The sequence below is a fragment of the Pempheris klunzingeri genome, chromosome 10 (assembly GCF_042242105.1).
Source record: "Pempheris klunzingeri isolate RE-2024b chromosome 10, fPemKlu1.hap1, whole genome shotgun sequence".
NCBI classification, from domain to species: domain Eukaryota; kingdom Metazoa; phylum Chordata; class Actinopteri; order Acropomatiformes; family Pempheridae; genus Pempheris; species Pempheris klunzingeri.
Genome location: NC_092021.1, coordinates 11,490,462 through 11,505,559, shown reverse-complemented (window position 1 = coordinate 11,505,559; position 15,098 = coordinate 11,490,462). Strand labels below are relative to the sequence as shown.

The following is a 15,098-nucleotide window of genomic DNA, read 5'->3' as shown; positions in this document are numbered from 1 at the left end:
CTCTGCTCATAATTACTTCAAACCACTATCCAGCCTTCTGTCATCCACTCTAGCTTTCTCTTTCTCCCACACTGCCATCTTTCTTATTGACAATCTGATTTTCAACATCGGCTTGCTCCTCTAACTGGAAAAATATCCATCCTCATTGGTCATGTAGTATAATACCAAGTTGAAGTAATAAGTCTGCTTCTTGTTTGAACAGATAAATAAATCTCCTAAGAGGGTGAGACTCCAGACATTTCCAGACAGTTAAAACTGTGTTATAAATAAGTAAAATGCTCTCCCATCATTTGAAGATTTCTTCGCTCATTATTAGACTAAATGACTTCTGGAGATGGATATTGTGGATTGTTGTGGATTAGAATATGTTTCAAAGTTTTATTTCCCTCTTTGTATTGTTTGCTAATGCTTTGCCGTTGTTACAGATCATGTCAATGGACATTGCACTAGCCCCACCTCCCAGCCCTGCTCGGCGGGGAAGCCTCGCGTCCCGATGGGTCCCGAGGGACCACGGCTTACTCGCAGAGGCCCCGGCCGACCGCCCTTCCGCAAGGCCCAGTCTGCTGCTTGCATGGAGATCTCTTTGCCTGTGTCCCACACTGAAGGTGTGTGCTTGTCTTCCCAACTCCCATCCCTAAACCTCTATAACATACCATCCCTCCCAACAAATGCATGCCATCCTCTCACTCTGGGGTAAGTGGATTAACGCCTGATACATAATATTTGCAAGGCAAGCATATGCTAATGCAAGTTCGCAACATAAAAAATACTGGCAACTGTAGTGAACAGTTTGCAGATATGTTCAATCATGAGTAAACATTTTATGGTTGACTGTTTGCTAAAGCCCTTCCCCAGTGATTGCCCAATCACAGTTTTGCAATTGAAACTGGCCACTGCAGGTGTGTCAAGCTTTTGATTTCTCTACATGTAGGACCGGGGTAATGGTGGATTAAGAGTGATACGTGGAATCGTCAGAGTTTGGAGGTGGTTTTTTTTAAGTTTGAGAAGTCTAAGGAATTGATTAAACTTGGTGCGGCTCAACATAATGCGCAAACGCAAATGAGGCCAAATGCTGAGGAAATGCTGAGGAAATGCTTTAAACCTTCGTTCTTTCTAATTGCCAGCAAGGGGCAACTTCACTGGTCTGGTCTATGGACACCTATGGTGAAGTTACACCGCAGTTAGGTAGGTAGCTACAGCTGCTAAAATCTGCCAGCAACGGTCGTAATTTTGGACCCAGTGCATCATAAATTCCCAAGTCTTTTGAGTGACAAGTCCACCTGTCTTATTGTAAACTGCATCTGAGCTGTGTGAGAACATAACGTTTGACAGGCACAGCAGCAGTAAATACAGGGCACAGGGCATAACAAATGGTCAATTTTGATGATCTCTGGTACATTCACTGCAAAATATGAACACATCTTTTTAGAAAATTCGATTGCCCACAAGTGTAACTGATGAACATGGAGATTATTACTGTTGTATGTTTACACCGACAGTGACAACCAATTCATGTGAAGTTGTTTTGACATGTTTGCATTTAGCTACTTAAAACCTGCAACTTGGCAGCTTGCATTAGCATCACCTTACAACATTTGGATTAAAGGGTTTGCTTCTCTTGAATGCAAGAAACAGCCCTTGCATTGTGTCCCCTGATATTGTTGCTTGTGTCAACCACATCCCTGGCCTGAAGGTTAGTGCATTATTACGTGTTTTAACAAAGTGATTTTTACTTCTCCAGTGCCCTTCTTTCTTGTTTTTTCTCCTCTGCATCGAAAATGCCACATATTTAACAGCACCGATGTGTTTGCGATTGATCTCATTGTATTTTCTTCCCAACCAAGTAAATCTGCCTTTTGTCTGTCATTTTATGTTAAAAATGAGGTAACAGAACACACATGAGGTTTATGTAGCGTGGCCACACCTCCCAACTTTCTCATAATCAACAAAACTTTAAGCAGAGGGAAGCATTTCATCAGTATTTATTTAGTTTATGTGTGATTGAATATCTACAAGTCCTTCATAATACAATTACCAGAGCATCCACGTGTTTGTTGTGTTTTTGTCTTTTCTTTTTTTTTAGCTCTCTTCAATATGCACGCAAATAAGAGATGAATAAGTAACACAAGACAACTGTTCAAGCATGATTTGCACTCTGGCACTTTGACATTCTCACTGACAAATGTGACATTTATTTTCTTCCATTTAAGTCCTTGACTTCCCATCCTGCCATTGACCTTCACCATCTAAAAATGGATTGACCCAGCAGTGTGTGTGTTTGTGTGTGTTTAGATACACCTTTGTGTGTGAATGAAAGGAAATGTGTGCATTTGTAGGTGTGTAAATGTATGTCTGTGTCTGTGTGTGTGAACAGGTGTTTTATAGCTACTGTATTTCTATATTCTCACCTGTAAATCTGAATTAAGCTAAATGCCCTCTGAAGGCTTTTATAAAACATCTTTCTCATTTTCAACATTTATGACATTGGCCCATCCTTGAAGATTTGATTACTAATTTAAAAGAAACATGGTTTGTGTTTTAGGCTTGGTGTTGGGTATATTTTTACATTCTGCCTTTTGACAGACAGTGACATCCAAAGCAAAAACAAACAGAAGATAAAAGTATGTGCTGTCAGGAGGACTGGAAATGCCACTCTCAGCAGTGTAATTTGGAGATATTGACCTCAGAAACGACACGGACAAATGGCCTCCGTCAGACCGTCCATCAACATACACACATAATTGCACAGTGTGTATAAAATCTTGCGTTTCTGCCACAGAGAGGCTACAGACATCAAGACACCAAAGCAGGGCGTTCATTGACTTTCAATAAACAACATCCTCCCACTCAGACAAAGATGAGACATACCACTCTTTCATCTGAACAGGACCCCTGACATTCCTTGTTTCTTTCTTGCACTCAGAACTAGATATTTTCTCTAAGTGAAAAAGCCACAGGGAAATATCACATGACGTATTTGTGAGCTGACTGAAGCCTTTACAATGATTCACTTTGCTGGATGGTCGTTTTGAAGGTGGTGGGAAAATAAGTGAGAATGGTTGACACTGACCAAACAGACTGCAGGTTAGGAAGTGAATCGTCCATAATAAGTGACAGACGTGATGATTGGCCCTGAAGGCAAAGAAGCTGTTTAGCACTGCAGTGCTGTAATTTGAAGTGTGGATAATGAACATTTCCTCTGCCACCTTCAGACAAAGTGTTCATGATCACCAACATATGCACAACATAAAGTTGCTGACTTGTAAACCTAATGCATCACCAGCACTGCATGGCCTTCATATAGTGCTGATGCATCATATATAAGCTTGTGTTCCTAAGGAGGAACCACATATAAGCTTGTGTTCCTGAGGAGGAACACCTGTGGAAAACTCTGGCTGTGCAGGTCACTCACTCATCCATTCTCTAATTGATTTTAGACGGGGCTCCTTCTCTGTCAGGTCACGACAGGCTATTCTCTCCATGGGAGACTCAACACTATGACAGTTCCCAAAATGTCACAGCTACTGCCGCCACGCTGCACACACATCGAACAAAAAGTAACACACAATGGTTCCAGTCTTGGCAGTTAAATGAAGAGCATGTTCCTGAATCCTATTTTCTTAAAATTATTGTTGCTATTGTGCAAACCTTAGAGGTACTGATGCTAAATCATAAACAGCGTAGCTTTTACAGCAGTTCTGCAATTAGACTCATGCTGCCATCTTCATCGAACTCATTATACAACAGTGACCTGGAGCCAAGAGGGAAGCAGTGTTTCATTAGCATAAGCTGAATGTTTTATTAAAGCCACTGCTTGCCCTACAGCTGCATTTTCAGCCAAACCGATTCAGATGATGGTAAGAATTGCTCTTTTCCACAGATGATTTAATGCACCTACAAGCTCTGGAATTGTCCATGAGAAACTGTTTAATGGTCTCCTTGTGTAATTTAACATGAAACTTTGAATTAGGATAGAGCAAGGTAGCAGCTTGAGATTTAAAGCAACCACAATAGAGAATCTCTCATACAGGTGGACAGAGATGGATGTACCTGCCAGGCCACCAGACTTACTTACTGATTGAGTAACGCCCTAAAATCCTAGGCTCTGTTTGAAGTTTAGTAGCATGGGTTTTGGCACCCTTGGTATGGCCGTGTTACTTAAACACACCACAGATGACAAATTATTTCTTAACCTCAACTCTTAACTATTGTAAAAGTTTTTGTCTGAACTTTAACAGTAAAGGGAAAAAATATTATTTAAAAAAAATGATTTTTCTGACTACAGAAGAAGGCTGCCTTAGGGATAACCACCTCGCCTGTTATAGTACTGAAATGACTCAAAGGATGCGGATCTGGCTTTAAACAGTTTACAATGGTCAACACTGTTAATTGTTTAAAGTGTGTTTGACGCACAGTATGGGCAAGTATAAAGACGAAAAGCTGGTCTTTTCTGTTGGACTTTGTCATAGTTGTTCTGCTGTCTCTACACAGTCGAGGCAGTGAGTCCATGACATTTAATTTTATTCATTTTACCCTTTAATCCTCCTGTGTTTGTTAACTTGGCACACAGAATATTACATAATGTAATAGACAGCTTGCTGGTAGGTTTTCTAAGCACACTGACTCTTCCATCACTTCCATATAATGAACAGAGTTGATGTTGAATAGAGGGATGTATAACTTGGTAGGAAATTCATGTGATGCAAATTTAAAAATTGAAAATGTGCTTTAATGTGTGTTTATTACACATGAACAGTTGCTTTTCTTACCAGACTGTTGTCTATTCTCTGTCTGTTGCTTACCTTTGACACTGTTGTTTATCAGTTGCACTGGGGTACCACAGTGAAAAGCCAGCAGGATCGCTGGATTAATTAAAGGTCAGCAAGCGGTGCGAGAGATGAGGGCGATGTTAATGAGGCCTGCATGCCAGGCGAGGAGACAGAGGAGGGAAATGGCAGCCAGACTCGATGTACAGTGAACATTTCCATACCTCCCATCATGGTTTGGCTGCATAAATATTCAAGACAGAATTGTGTGATATAGTGAGACTTGCTTGGGTCAGAAAATCAGCGGTTGTTTCAGAGGACGAAAATCCATAAGATATAGATTGTGTTTTGTTAGCAGTTGATTTGTTTGTTGATATAGATGAGAGGAGTTGTTGGGAAACCATTGAATGAAGTATAGCTCAAATATTACAGAATACCATGATATCAGTGTTTTCACTAGTAGAAGAGGCAGCAAGAGAAGATATTTTACTGCACCATAGCATGGAGATGAGGTGACTCAACGACTACCTGGCCAGGTGCTGAAAAGGCTTTCAAAAGACACTCGAGTTTTCACCCACGCACACCTACGTCCAAGTTTGACTGCAAAATGAAAAACCAAATAACGAAGCAGTGGGCTTGCCATGTTATGTCATGCATTTTGAGTTCAAAGATGTCATGATTCACAATTAAGCATGCAGTTAAACCATGTCACATCTATTTATATGTCTTCATTGGCATTAAAGCAAAACCTGGCACAACACTGTGTACACAGTCATTTGTGGTACATAGAAATGAAAAAAAGAAGTTAAGCCTAGTCTCCAGGTGTCTGTCCTCGTCTTTCTACACTGTTTGTGGCTGCATGTACCACTGTATAAGCCTGGCACTTTGTCTGTCTCACCGTTTCAGATTGTCTGCCTTCCCTTATCACCTCCCTGACACTTCCTCGCCTGCCTCTAGCTCCCTGTAAGGCCCCCCCCCAGGGGTCCCTGTGTCCTGTCAGAGTACCACTGGGCCTGACTTTCATTAGCCAGCACCCCACAGGCTCTGTCACACAGCGTAGAATTTTGTCTTTGTGGTTGCCAGCAGCAGCGTACAGCAGTGTTGTCACAATACCAAATTTTGACCCAAAAAAAAAAAGAACCAGATTTTCCATTCTTGATGTTCTGCTTATAGGAGTGTCTGTGTCCGTTTTGTATTGCATTTGGTTCTGTATTTGACTCTTTGCATCAGTTCTGTAACCAGATTGTAAACTGGGATCCAAGTCCAAAAGTTTTTGCGTTTATAGCAATATCAAAGAAAGCTGCATCAGAATTTTGGTTGTCATGCAACGGTGCTGTACATACGTTTTTTACTGACCACACAGGATTGCATGTGGGGATTTAGGGATGTAGCTGAGTTATTCAAAAGAAAGTAGTAGCAGAAACCTGCTACTCCTGTCAACAGTGTTCAGTTGTGCCGACAGTGCCGAAAAAGGTTTTACAGAGAGGATGTAGAGGTTGTGTGGCCACCAGAAATATAGACGAGCAGCCTGTTTTTACAGTCGCACTCTCTTTCTCTGTCTCTGTATATATTTGAAGCAATCTCTCCACACTCAGTTGCATCTTTCTCTCTTTTCCTTTCTGTCATTCTCCGGTGCTGCATCTGTCCGTCTTGTCTGTTTTCTGGCTGGGTGGCTGCGCTTGTGTGTGTGTGTGTGTGTGTTTTTTTGGGACATGGCGGGACGTGGTTTCTTATATGGGGTTCATGTTGTGGGGCACGAGTAGGTTATGCATCCAGGAGGGCAATGCTTCAGCAGTTACACGGAGTCACTATGTACTCCCACGACGAGCACCACACCACCGCCCCCTACTGCTGGAGCGAGAGAGGTAAGGGGGCTACGGCCATAAACCCATCACCAGCTGTCCTGCTGATTATTATACGTCCGTCCGTCCGTCCTTCACTCAGTCAGTATGTCAGTCCGTCCTGTGGCCTTGTTTCATCTTAAATATAGAAGTCTTTGCTCTTGTCCCGAGCTATGGGAGTAGGGCGATGCAGTGCATAGTGAACGTCTTGCAGGCCGTATACACTTTAGCGCACAGAACATAAATAAAGTCTTTTTTAAGCCTGGACTTTGATTCTCATGTTGCTTTGAAATGTTGCTGAAAATCACAGACATTGAACATCTGTCAAAATTTTATTAACTTCAGCCTGACATGTACATCAGGCTTTGCACACTTTTGTAGTTGTTGCATAAAGTCTGCACTCTGTGTAACATTAGGCTGGAAATTCAGCAAGGCACATAGCCTGCCTCTGAATAATGCAGAAATGCAGCAATACAGAAATACTTTTATGATGGAGGCTTTAAGTACACAATGGAGGACCTGAATGGGTAGCACTCAAACAGAGTTAAGGGAGTTTTTGAATTTGGTGCAAAATGTGTGTGTGTGTGTCTGAGTGTTGATGTGGGTATAAATACATGCAGTGTATCTGAGTGTGAGGTTGCTAAACAGAATCTAGTAATAAACGAGTGCAACTAACAAAGACAGAAGTGTATGTGTATGTGTATGTGTACAGGGTTTGGTGTGGAAATATGTTTTTCTCAGTGTATCACATCTTTTCAGCTGCATTTTCCTAATTGTTCTGCAGACAAACCATATGTTACCTTAAGAATATTTGTTTTCCATGTTCCTCATCACCCACCTTCTCCTTACTTACTTACTGTACTTTTTTTCCTTTTAACTGCGTGCCCTCTCATGCCACCATTCTCTCTTCTTTGTCCACGACATTGCTGTTCCCCTCAACAACTCCTCTGTCCTGTATTCTCTCTTGCTCCCGTGTGTCTGGCCATTGTTTCATATCTCCCTCTTTCATCATTTCTGCCTGTGTCGTGTGTCTCTGTTTGGTGGCTTCTGCTGCAGAGAGCCGTGAAAACTCCTTCAGCCGTTCACGCAGTTCCAGTGTGTCCAGCATCGACCGAGACACTAAGGAGGCCATCACCACACTGCAGTTCGGAGAGTCCTACGGCCGCAAGAGTGACGCCGTGCCCACCCCGTGTCTGTGGGTGGGCACCAGCTTAGGCATGGTCCTTCTCATCCCAATGTCCATTCCCACCGACCAGGAGGAGAGGATGGAGGATCCTGTGACCATTGGCCCCAGCGGTAAGTCCTAATGAAACTGGGTTTCATCATCAAGGTGCCTTTAACCACACAGAGGTTCTTAGTCACCTTAACCATAGTTGTACACACAATTTCCTGCACAAAAGGGTCAATTACCAACATTTCCAATGTGCGTGCTCACTTTTGGTTTGATCACCAAAAAAAAAACGTTTTAAATAATCTGGCTAAATTGTTGTCTTAATTCCAACCTCCTCTAATAGAACATCAATGCTTTTTATTGAATATTTCTTCACCTGTGTTTCTCAAGCAGTGATAACAGGTTTTAGTTCCACATGAGAGACAGAAAGCCTAATGTAGATTTTCAGTGTTTGAATGTGCTTGATGAAAATAGAACAAAAAGGCATGTACTGTATATTATCCATTACTGTGTTTTTTAACCATTTGGCATGAGACTGGAGCGTATGTAACCTGCTGGCTCACAGCAATGATCAATTTAATCAGCACAAAATGTCCACATTTGTTAGACTCATCTCATGATGCATATAAGAGTCAGCCTATCAATTGATAGGTTGGAGGTAACCCACCAAACTAAATGAAAGATTCAACAAAAACAAAAAGCAAGGCATAATATTGACATGTCATCACCCCATGGAGTTGATATGACTTTTTAGCAAACAGCCGTGTGTCCTGCTACACAACAAATGCAGATCAAGACAATATTCAGTCTGCTTTTATCGGTCTGATTTTAGTTTTGGTGACTAGCCATGTCTGTCGGCTAATATGGAGTACACTTTCGTTGAAAAGTCAGGACTCTCATCTGAGTGCAGAAACATTAGCTTTCATCTCAATTTCCCTTGTATGTTTGATACAAAACACCCACTCAGACATTTGAGTAAATGAAATGTTGATGCAGTGCAAGGCTTTTAAAATAAAAGCAAGCAATTTCCCAAGAATTACGTGCACAGTGTGAAACTGTTCAAGCAGAATTTAAAAGCTCACTCTCCCCTGGTCTTAATCTTACCACTAAAACATAATTTGGTTCAATTAGAGAGACATTTTTTGTTTTATAGAACTTTGATGTCCAGTTGTCATGCACAACCTTGCATTGGCTTCCTTCTGTAAGGATAGTTTTTGTAGCCCCACTGTGTTTGCACCCTGACAAAACAAAACTGAGCCACTCAATCATGCATTACCAGCCCAGAACTCCTGCTGTGTGAGGAAAAGGGTCCGCTACTTAGAGTAAAAAACATCAATAGACACAAAAAACAAGGCCTTTTGATGGGGCAGTTGTTCTCTTGAGACCGAACGTACAAGAAGAAAGCTCATTACTGGAAGGTCACAGAATCAGTTCCGAGGAAGAATCACTGAAGAGAAAAGCAAGTGTTGTTGAACCGTGTTTTGTGGATTTCCTTTAGATAGTGGATTGTTTCTTACGCAGTAAATATTTAACAAACATTTCACCTAAAACCTAAAATTCAATTCATCTATATCAAAGAAAAGATACATAAGGATTGATGAAAGCGACTCCTTATTTAGCCTCACATGTGCCAGGTGTGTTTGACCAAAAGCTCAGACAACAAATGTAGTGTTAACAATGGAGATAAGCCTGCAGAGGCTTTGATTTCTTTTCATTTCCATTTTTTAATTCAGCATCTTTTTGGCTCATGGTAATGTGTCGTTGCTTTGGGAATTTAAGATTTAGGCTTGGCTCCTTACCCCTTCCCTCTGTTCACTCCACCCAAACATTCCCAGGAACCGTCCTGATGCTGAAGGGCTCAGTGCTGCGCTTCAGCTTCTTGGACTGCATGGGAGCGCTCCTTCAGAGCCCCTACGAGGTTTGGCGGGACCTCAATGCCCCCGAGGACCCCGACCGACCACGGAGGCGCAAGCTGGTCCACTTTTCACCATCATCCTCCCAGGACACCTGTGGAGAGGGACACCTGGCAGTGGTGTGCTCCGAGAGGCAGGCGAAAGTATTCTTGATGCCCTCGCAGTCTTGCCTGTTTGTCCACAACATCACAGAGTCGTCCTTTGTGCTGCGAGCCGACGTGGTGTCTGTATGCAACAGTGTGTGCCTGGCCTGCTTCTGTGCTAACGGACACGTCATGACACTCAGGTACAACTGCAAGGACTCGTCTGTTTTCAAGACTTGGCAAATTTTGTATTTATGTTTACAAACATAAACATTATTATTACATACATTACATGTTTTGTAATATGTTTCTTTCTTTTGTCTGTCTCATCAAGTGTTCGTGTTCTGTCCATACACAGATTAGTAAAAGATTTATCTGATTTACTGCATTCTCAATATGAACCATTTATTTCAATTTTCAACTTTGGCTTTGGCAAACAATTAGACTTAGTTGAGTGCAATATTGACGCTTTGCGTTTGGAGTGCCTGCACTGATGCATTAAATGGAGTGCCTCTTTTTCACAGGTGAACTCTGAATAGTATGATTAAATTATTGGGTTTTAATTTGACCATACTGTGACTAGATGGTTTCTGTTTGTCAGATACATCCTGGCTAGAGGCAGGAATGTATTGATCTGATGTGTGGTGTGGTTTACATTGTTCATGGTGTCTAACTGCCTTTTACTGTTTCTGCTCTGCCCGCAGTCTGCCCAGTTTAAGACCGCTGATGGATGTCAATTACCTGCCTCTGACAGACATGCGCATTGCAAGAACCTTTTGCTTCACCAACGGGGGGCAGGCATTATATCTCAGCTCCCCGACAGAGATCCAGAGAATTACATACAGCCAGGAGATGTGTGACAACCTGCAGGTCAGCACTGCAGCTTGTGTTTGTGTTTACGCCATCTGTCTGTGTCTCGTATATATATTGCCTTACAGCAAGAGGGTTCAGGCCGGCAAAAATGCAGTTTGCACTTTGAGCCCGGGGTCTTTCTGTGTGCAAACTGTCCGCTTGCGGGTACTCTGGCCAGTCCAAAGACATACAGGTTAAGTTAATTGGAGACTCTAAATTGCCCGTAACAGTCCAGGGTGTACCCTGCCTTTCGCCCAATGTCAGCTGGGATTTTGGTGGGATAATATCTATGCATGTATTATGAACACATTAAGACCATTTGCATCATTTCGCATTTTGGTTCTGAGCTCAGGAAAAGTATCGATGCAGAAAAGAAGCAGGTGCCATTATTTCCCACCCTAGGAGAAGCCCAGAGCTGACAGAGGCCATTGACATGAAATGTCACACTTGTCACATGTGGTTGGAGCCCCACCGGGTTGATTGTGTGATTATGGTTTGGAAGTGTATGTGTGTGTGTGTGTGCATGCATGTAGACAGGGGTGTATTCATAGATGTGCCATCACTGCACTCTGATTAATGATAACAGACGGCAGTGGAGCTTGTAACATGATGCTGCAATAGTGCCACCCACAGGCAACAGTCAGACTATAGTGTGGTTCCCCTCGTTTGTTGAGGATAAGTTGTCATTGTGTGCAGGTCAACTTCCTGTAAGACCATTATAGCATTAAGTAACACAGTTTTATGGATGGATTTATTTCAGTTTTCATAAAGCATAAAACACAGATGACCAATCAATCAATATCATCAATACCTCTCCGGTGTTAAATTAGAAAAAATGTTGTTGATGCTGTATTTATTGCTATGAATGTTTTCTTTTTCACTGATTTCAGGAGATGCTGGGAGAGCTGTTTACACCAATAGAAACACCAGAAGCCCAGAACAGAGGCTTTCTAAAGGGCTTCTTTGGAGGAAATGCCCATAACTTCGACAGGGAGGAGCTCTGTGCGTTATTTTGTCTTTTCTCTCCTTTCCTTATATCAAGGGTCTCATGCTGTTGTGTGACTAATCCACCTAAAAAATGTAATCAATCATGTAATCACTTATTAATCAATATCTAGAGGGTAGTGTGCAACCAGCAAATGGTGAAACTGCATCACAACCAAAATATTAACTCTTAACATAACGCTTTATATTTCTGTGCCTTCTGTCATTTCCTCTGTCCTTTTACCTGATGTTGTCTGCAGTTGGTGAGGCAGCAGCTGGCAAGGCGTCTCGGAGCCTGGCCCAGCACATCCCTGGGCAGGGTGGCGTGGAGGGCATGAAGGTGGCAGCTAGCGGGGTGGTGGGGGATCTGGCGCGGGCCCGCATCGCTCTGGATGAGAGAGGCCAAAGGCTGGGGGAGCTGGAGGAACGGACCGCCCTCATGATGACCAGCGCAGAAACCTTCTCCAAACACGCTCACGAGGTAAAAACATTTAATAACAAATAGCTTCATGATTTAAAAAAAAAATCTTTCATAATCTAACTTTTAAAAAAGTGTTAATGACTGAATGAAATGAAGATGTGATAAACTGAAACAGAAAAAAAATGTACTTTCGTGAATTTAATTCAGAGTTTTTCAAGTTACATAATAGCTCTATAGATTTAAAAAATGGTGAGATAAAGATAAAAATGATCTTCAGCTTCATTTCATAATGCACAGTTATATTAGTGATGACATGTTTGTGCTGACATGCATCACGACAGCTGCAAATGGAAGGCAGGAAGTGATTTTCTACATTCGCAGCACCACCACAATCTCTCAAAATGCCTTTGGTTTGCATGGTTTACTGTTGTCTCAAATTGATCAAACAGAGAAACCACGAGGAGCTTTTATCAAGCAAGAAGCCGACCGAAAAATGCCGGCAAAAATGTGTTGTGAACATCCGTCTGCAGTCAGGAGGACCAGAGTCGGATAGTGATTGTGTGTGCAGTTGATTATATCTGCTGCCTTGATAGCAGCAGGAATCTTTTCATTCAGCTGAAAAATCTCTCCTCTACTATGTACCACAGTGAAATGCTACATACAACAGCTTTCTAAGCAAACCTTTAAAAAATGTGGTGTCATTCCAAAGAAATATGAAGTGACCACTTGTTATTCCTCACCATTGACAGTATTTGACATTTTCTTTTTACAGCTGATGTTAAAGTGCAAGGACAAGAAGTGGTACCAGTTCTAAAAGCAGGACAGATGGCTGAGGCTGCCTTTGGCCGGCTGGGGACTATATGCGGGGACGGGGACATGCACTCTACAGATGAGAGCAATCAAAAGGAAGACTCAAGAGTGACTTTGCCGTCATGGCTTGGGGACTGGCTGTGTGTACAGCACTGTCACATTGTTGAGGGAAGATGACGGGCGAGTTCCTGGTCTACACATGTACTGATTAGGACAGAAAGAGAATGGTGGCATTTGAAGGATTAAGGATGGAACTGGAAATATCCCACAAGTCTGTCTGTGTGATTGGGTGTGTGTGTGTGTGTGTGTGTGTGTGTGTGGTTGGGTTTCTGGACCTCACTGTGTAGATACTCAAAAGTTACAAAACCAACAAGAAATGCATGAAACAAAAATGGATGAATATTAAAAATATCCAACTGCCATATTAAAAAGCAGCATGCTAAAAGTTTTATTTAATGATGTAAGCCAATGACAGAAACTATGAAAAACTTTATATTTTTTGAAATATTGACAAAAAACTATATATAAAAAGGGAAATGTATACCTGCATTGCTATTAAGCCAAAACTTGTGTTACTTTCCCTTTTTTAAAATCTTTTCGGTTCATTTGAACTTTTTTTTTCTTTCTTAGTTTCAGCAAATATTACTTACCACAATATAGATGCACATAGTTAGCTTTCTCTACACACACTTAGAATAACGCTAAAACTACATTCTTACCAATAACTCTGGGCTGCACAGCGCAAACACAAACCAGAAGTATTTACACTTACCTCTGCACAGTCTAATAACACTAATGGGATTTCACTTTTCGGCTGCTGCTACTTACAAAAGCATTAAACGATGATGAGGAATATCTCACTCCCCAACTCCAGTTGTATGAAAACAGAGAGCAGATTGGTGTGACATGAATGCACAGGCTGAGAGAGTTGAAGGATATTCTGGGCACAGTGTGTTTATATCTATAGTATGAACCTGTGTACTGTTCACGTGCCATAAAAAACAAGCTGAGTGAATCCACTCACTGTAAACTAACTAACAAAGAGCTAATATGTGGTAGTCATCATATGTTTCCTGTTTGAACAGATGAGTCATAGCACTTGGAGTTGGCCATAGAGGGCATTTATCAAAGTCAAATATGTCAGTTTTCTTGATTTAAAAAAAATATATATGAGAGTGTTTTTATTTATATTTTTGTTGTTGCTGGTTCACCATTTGAGTCTTTAGCTGCCTTTGTCAGATGTATGAGTTTAGTGAGCCATTAGGTTGTGTGTGTGTGTGTGTGTGTGTGTGTGAGAGAGAGAGAGAGAGAGAGAGAGAGGAAAGAGTGCCACAGATATTAATCAGATGGCCTCTTTCTCTGCCAAAGCAATCAAAAAATGAATGACACCCTCCCATCTCTCTCCACCTCCACAGTCTTTTCACAGTTGTGGTTTATGAGTTTCCAGCGTTAAAACTGAGCGATCCTCTTTTCATGATCACAGACAATACTTTTAATGACTGTCACAGTCTTTGTTGATGGGAGTACGAGGCGCAGTTGGAGTCACGTCCATTTAATTGTCACCAACTCCCTCGTGAGTCGTTTCTCGGTAAGATATTCAGGAGACATAAGAGTATTTTTTCAGTGATGTTCAGATGTGAGTCAGTGAAGAAACTATGTACACGTGTAAAACATTTCCGACGATCTCAACTGAAGGCAAATGTTATTTTTTTCGTTGAATATTGTTCTTGATGACAATGATATCCTCTTGTCGCAGTCCTATATTTGATGGTGATGGCCTCTACACTGAAGGCTTTTGTGTGTTAAAAACAACAACTGTTTCATGATACATGGTTGTGTATCATATTGTGATTGTGTTGTACATGTCAATGGGTTGCCACGTGACACGGGCAAACAGCATTAGATGAGGAGGATATTTTGTACTTGTGTATTTGTCTGTATTTTGAATTGACCTGAAAAACCAAACAGAGGATTATTGATATCCATCTCTCACACATCAGGCCTTTATGCACACGAGCATTAACACACATGAAGCATTGCGCCTTGATCATGTTGACATACTCCTACGTAAAATATGCACAGCGACACGTACGCACAACACCTAAAAAAACAACAGACACAAGTGAATCTGTCGGCATTGCTAGTCATTCCTGCCTGCCTCCTGTCGGGTTGCTGAGGCGCTCTTAAGGCTTATATGGCCTTCAGACTCATTTGTTTTCACCAAACTCAACTCAATTGAAATTCTAAAGCAGTGCCA

The 15,098-nt window shown here is 41.7% G+C and overlaps 1 protein-coding gene across 1 annotated transcript in view; it reads left to right on the top strand.

Moving 5' to 3' along the window:
- The window catches only part of stxbp5l (syntaxin binding protein 5L), a 115,596-nt gene extending 102,731 nt beyond the window's left edge, over positions 1 to 12,865 (top strand). The window contains exons 23-30 of the mRNA XM_070838039.1: positions 426 to 605; positions 6,530 to 6,631; positions 7,664 to 7,903; positions 9,614 to 9,977; positions 10,479 to 10,644; positions 11,517 to 11,628; positions 11,871 to 12,091; positions 12,804 to 12,865. Coding sequence (XP_070694140.1) covers positions 426 to 605; positions 6,530 to 6,631; positions 7,664 to 7,903; positions 9,614 to 9,977; positions 10,479 to 10,644; positions 11,517 to 11,628; positions 11,871 to 12,091; positions 12,804 to 12,845 — 1,427 coding nt within the window. The 3' untranslated portion in view covers positions 12,846 to 12,865. The remainder of the gene's footprint in view (positions 1 to 425; positions 606 to 6,529; positions 6,632 to 7,663; positions 7,904 to 9,613; positions 9,978 to 10,478; positions 10,645 to 11,516; positions 11,629 to 11,870; positions 12,092 to 12,803) is intronic.
- The last annotated feature ends 2,233 nt before the right edge of the window (positions 12,866 to 15,098 follow it).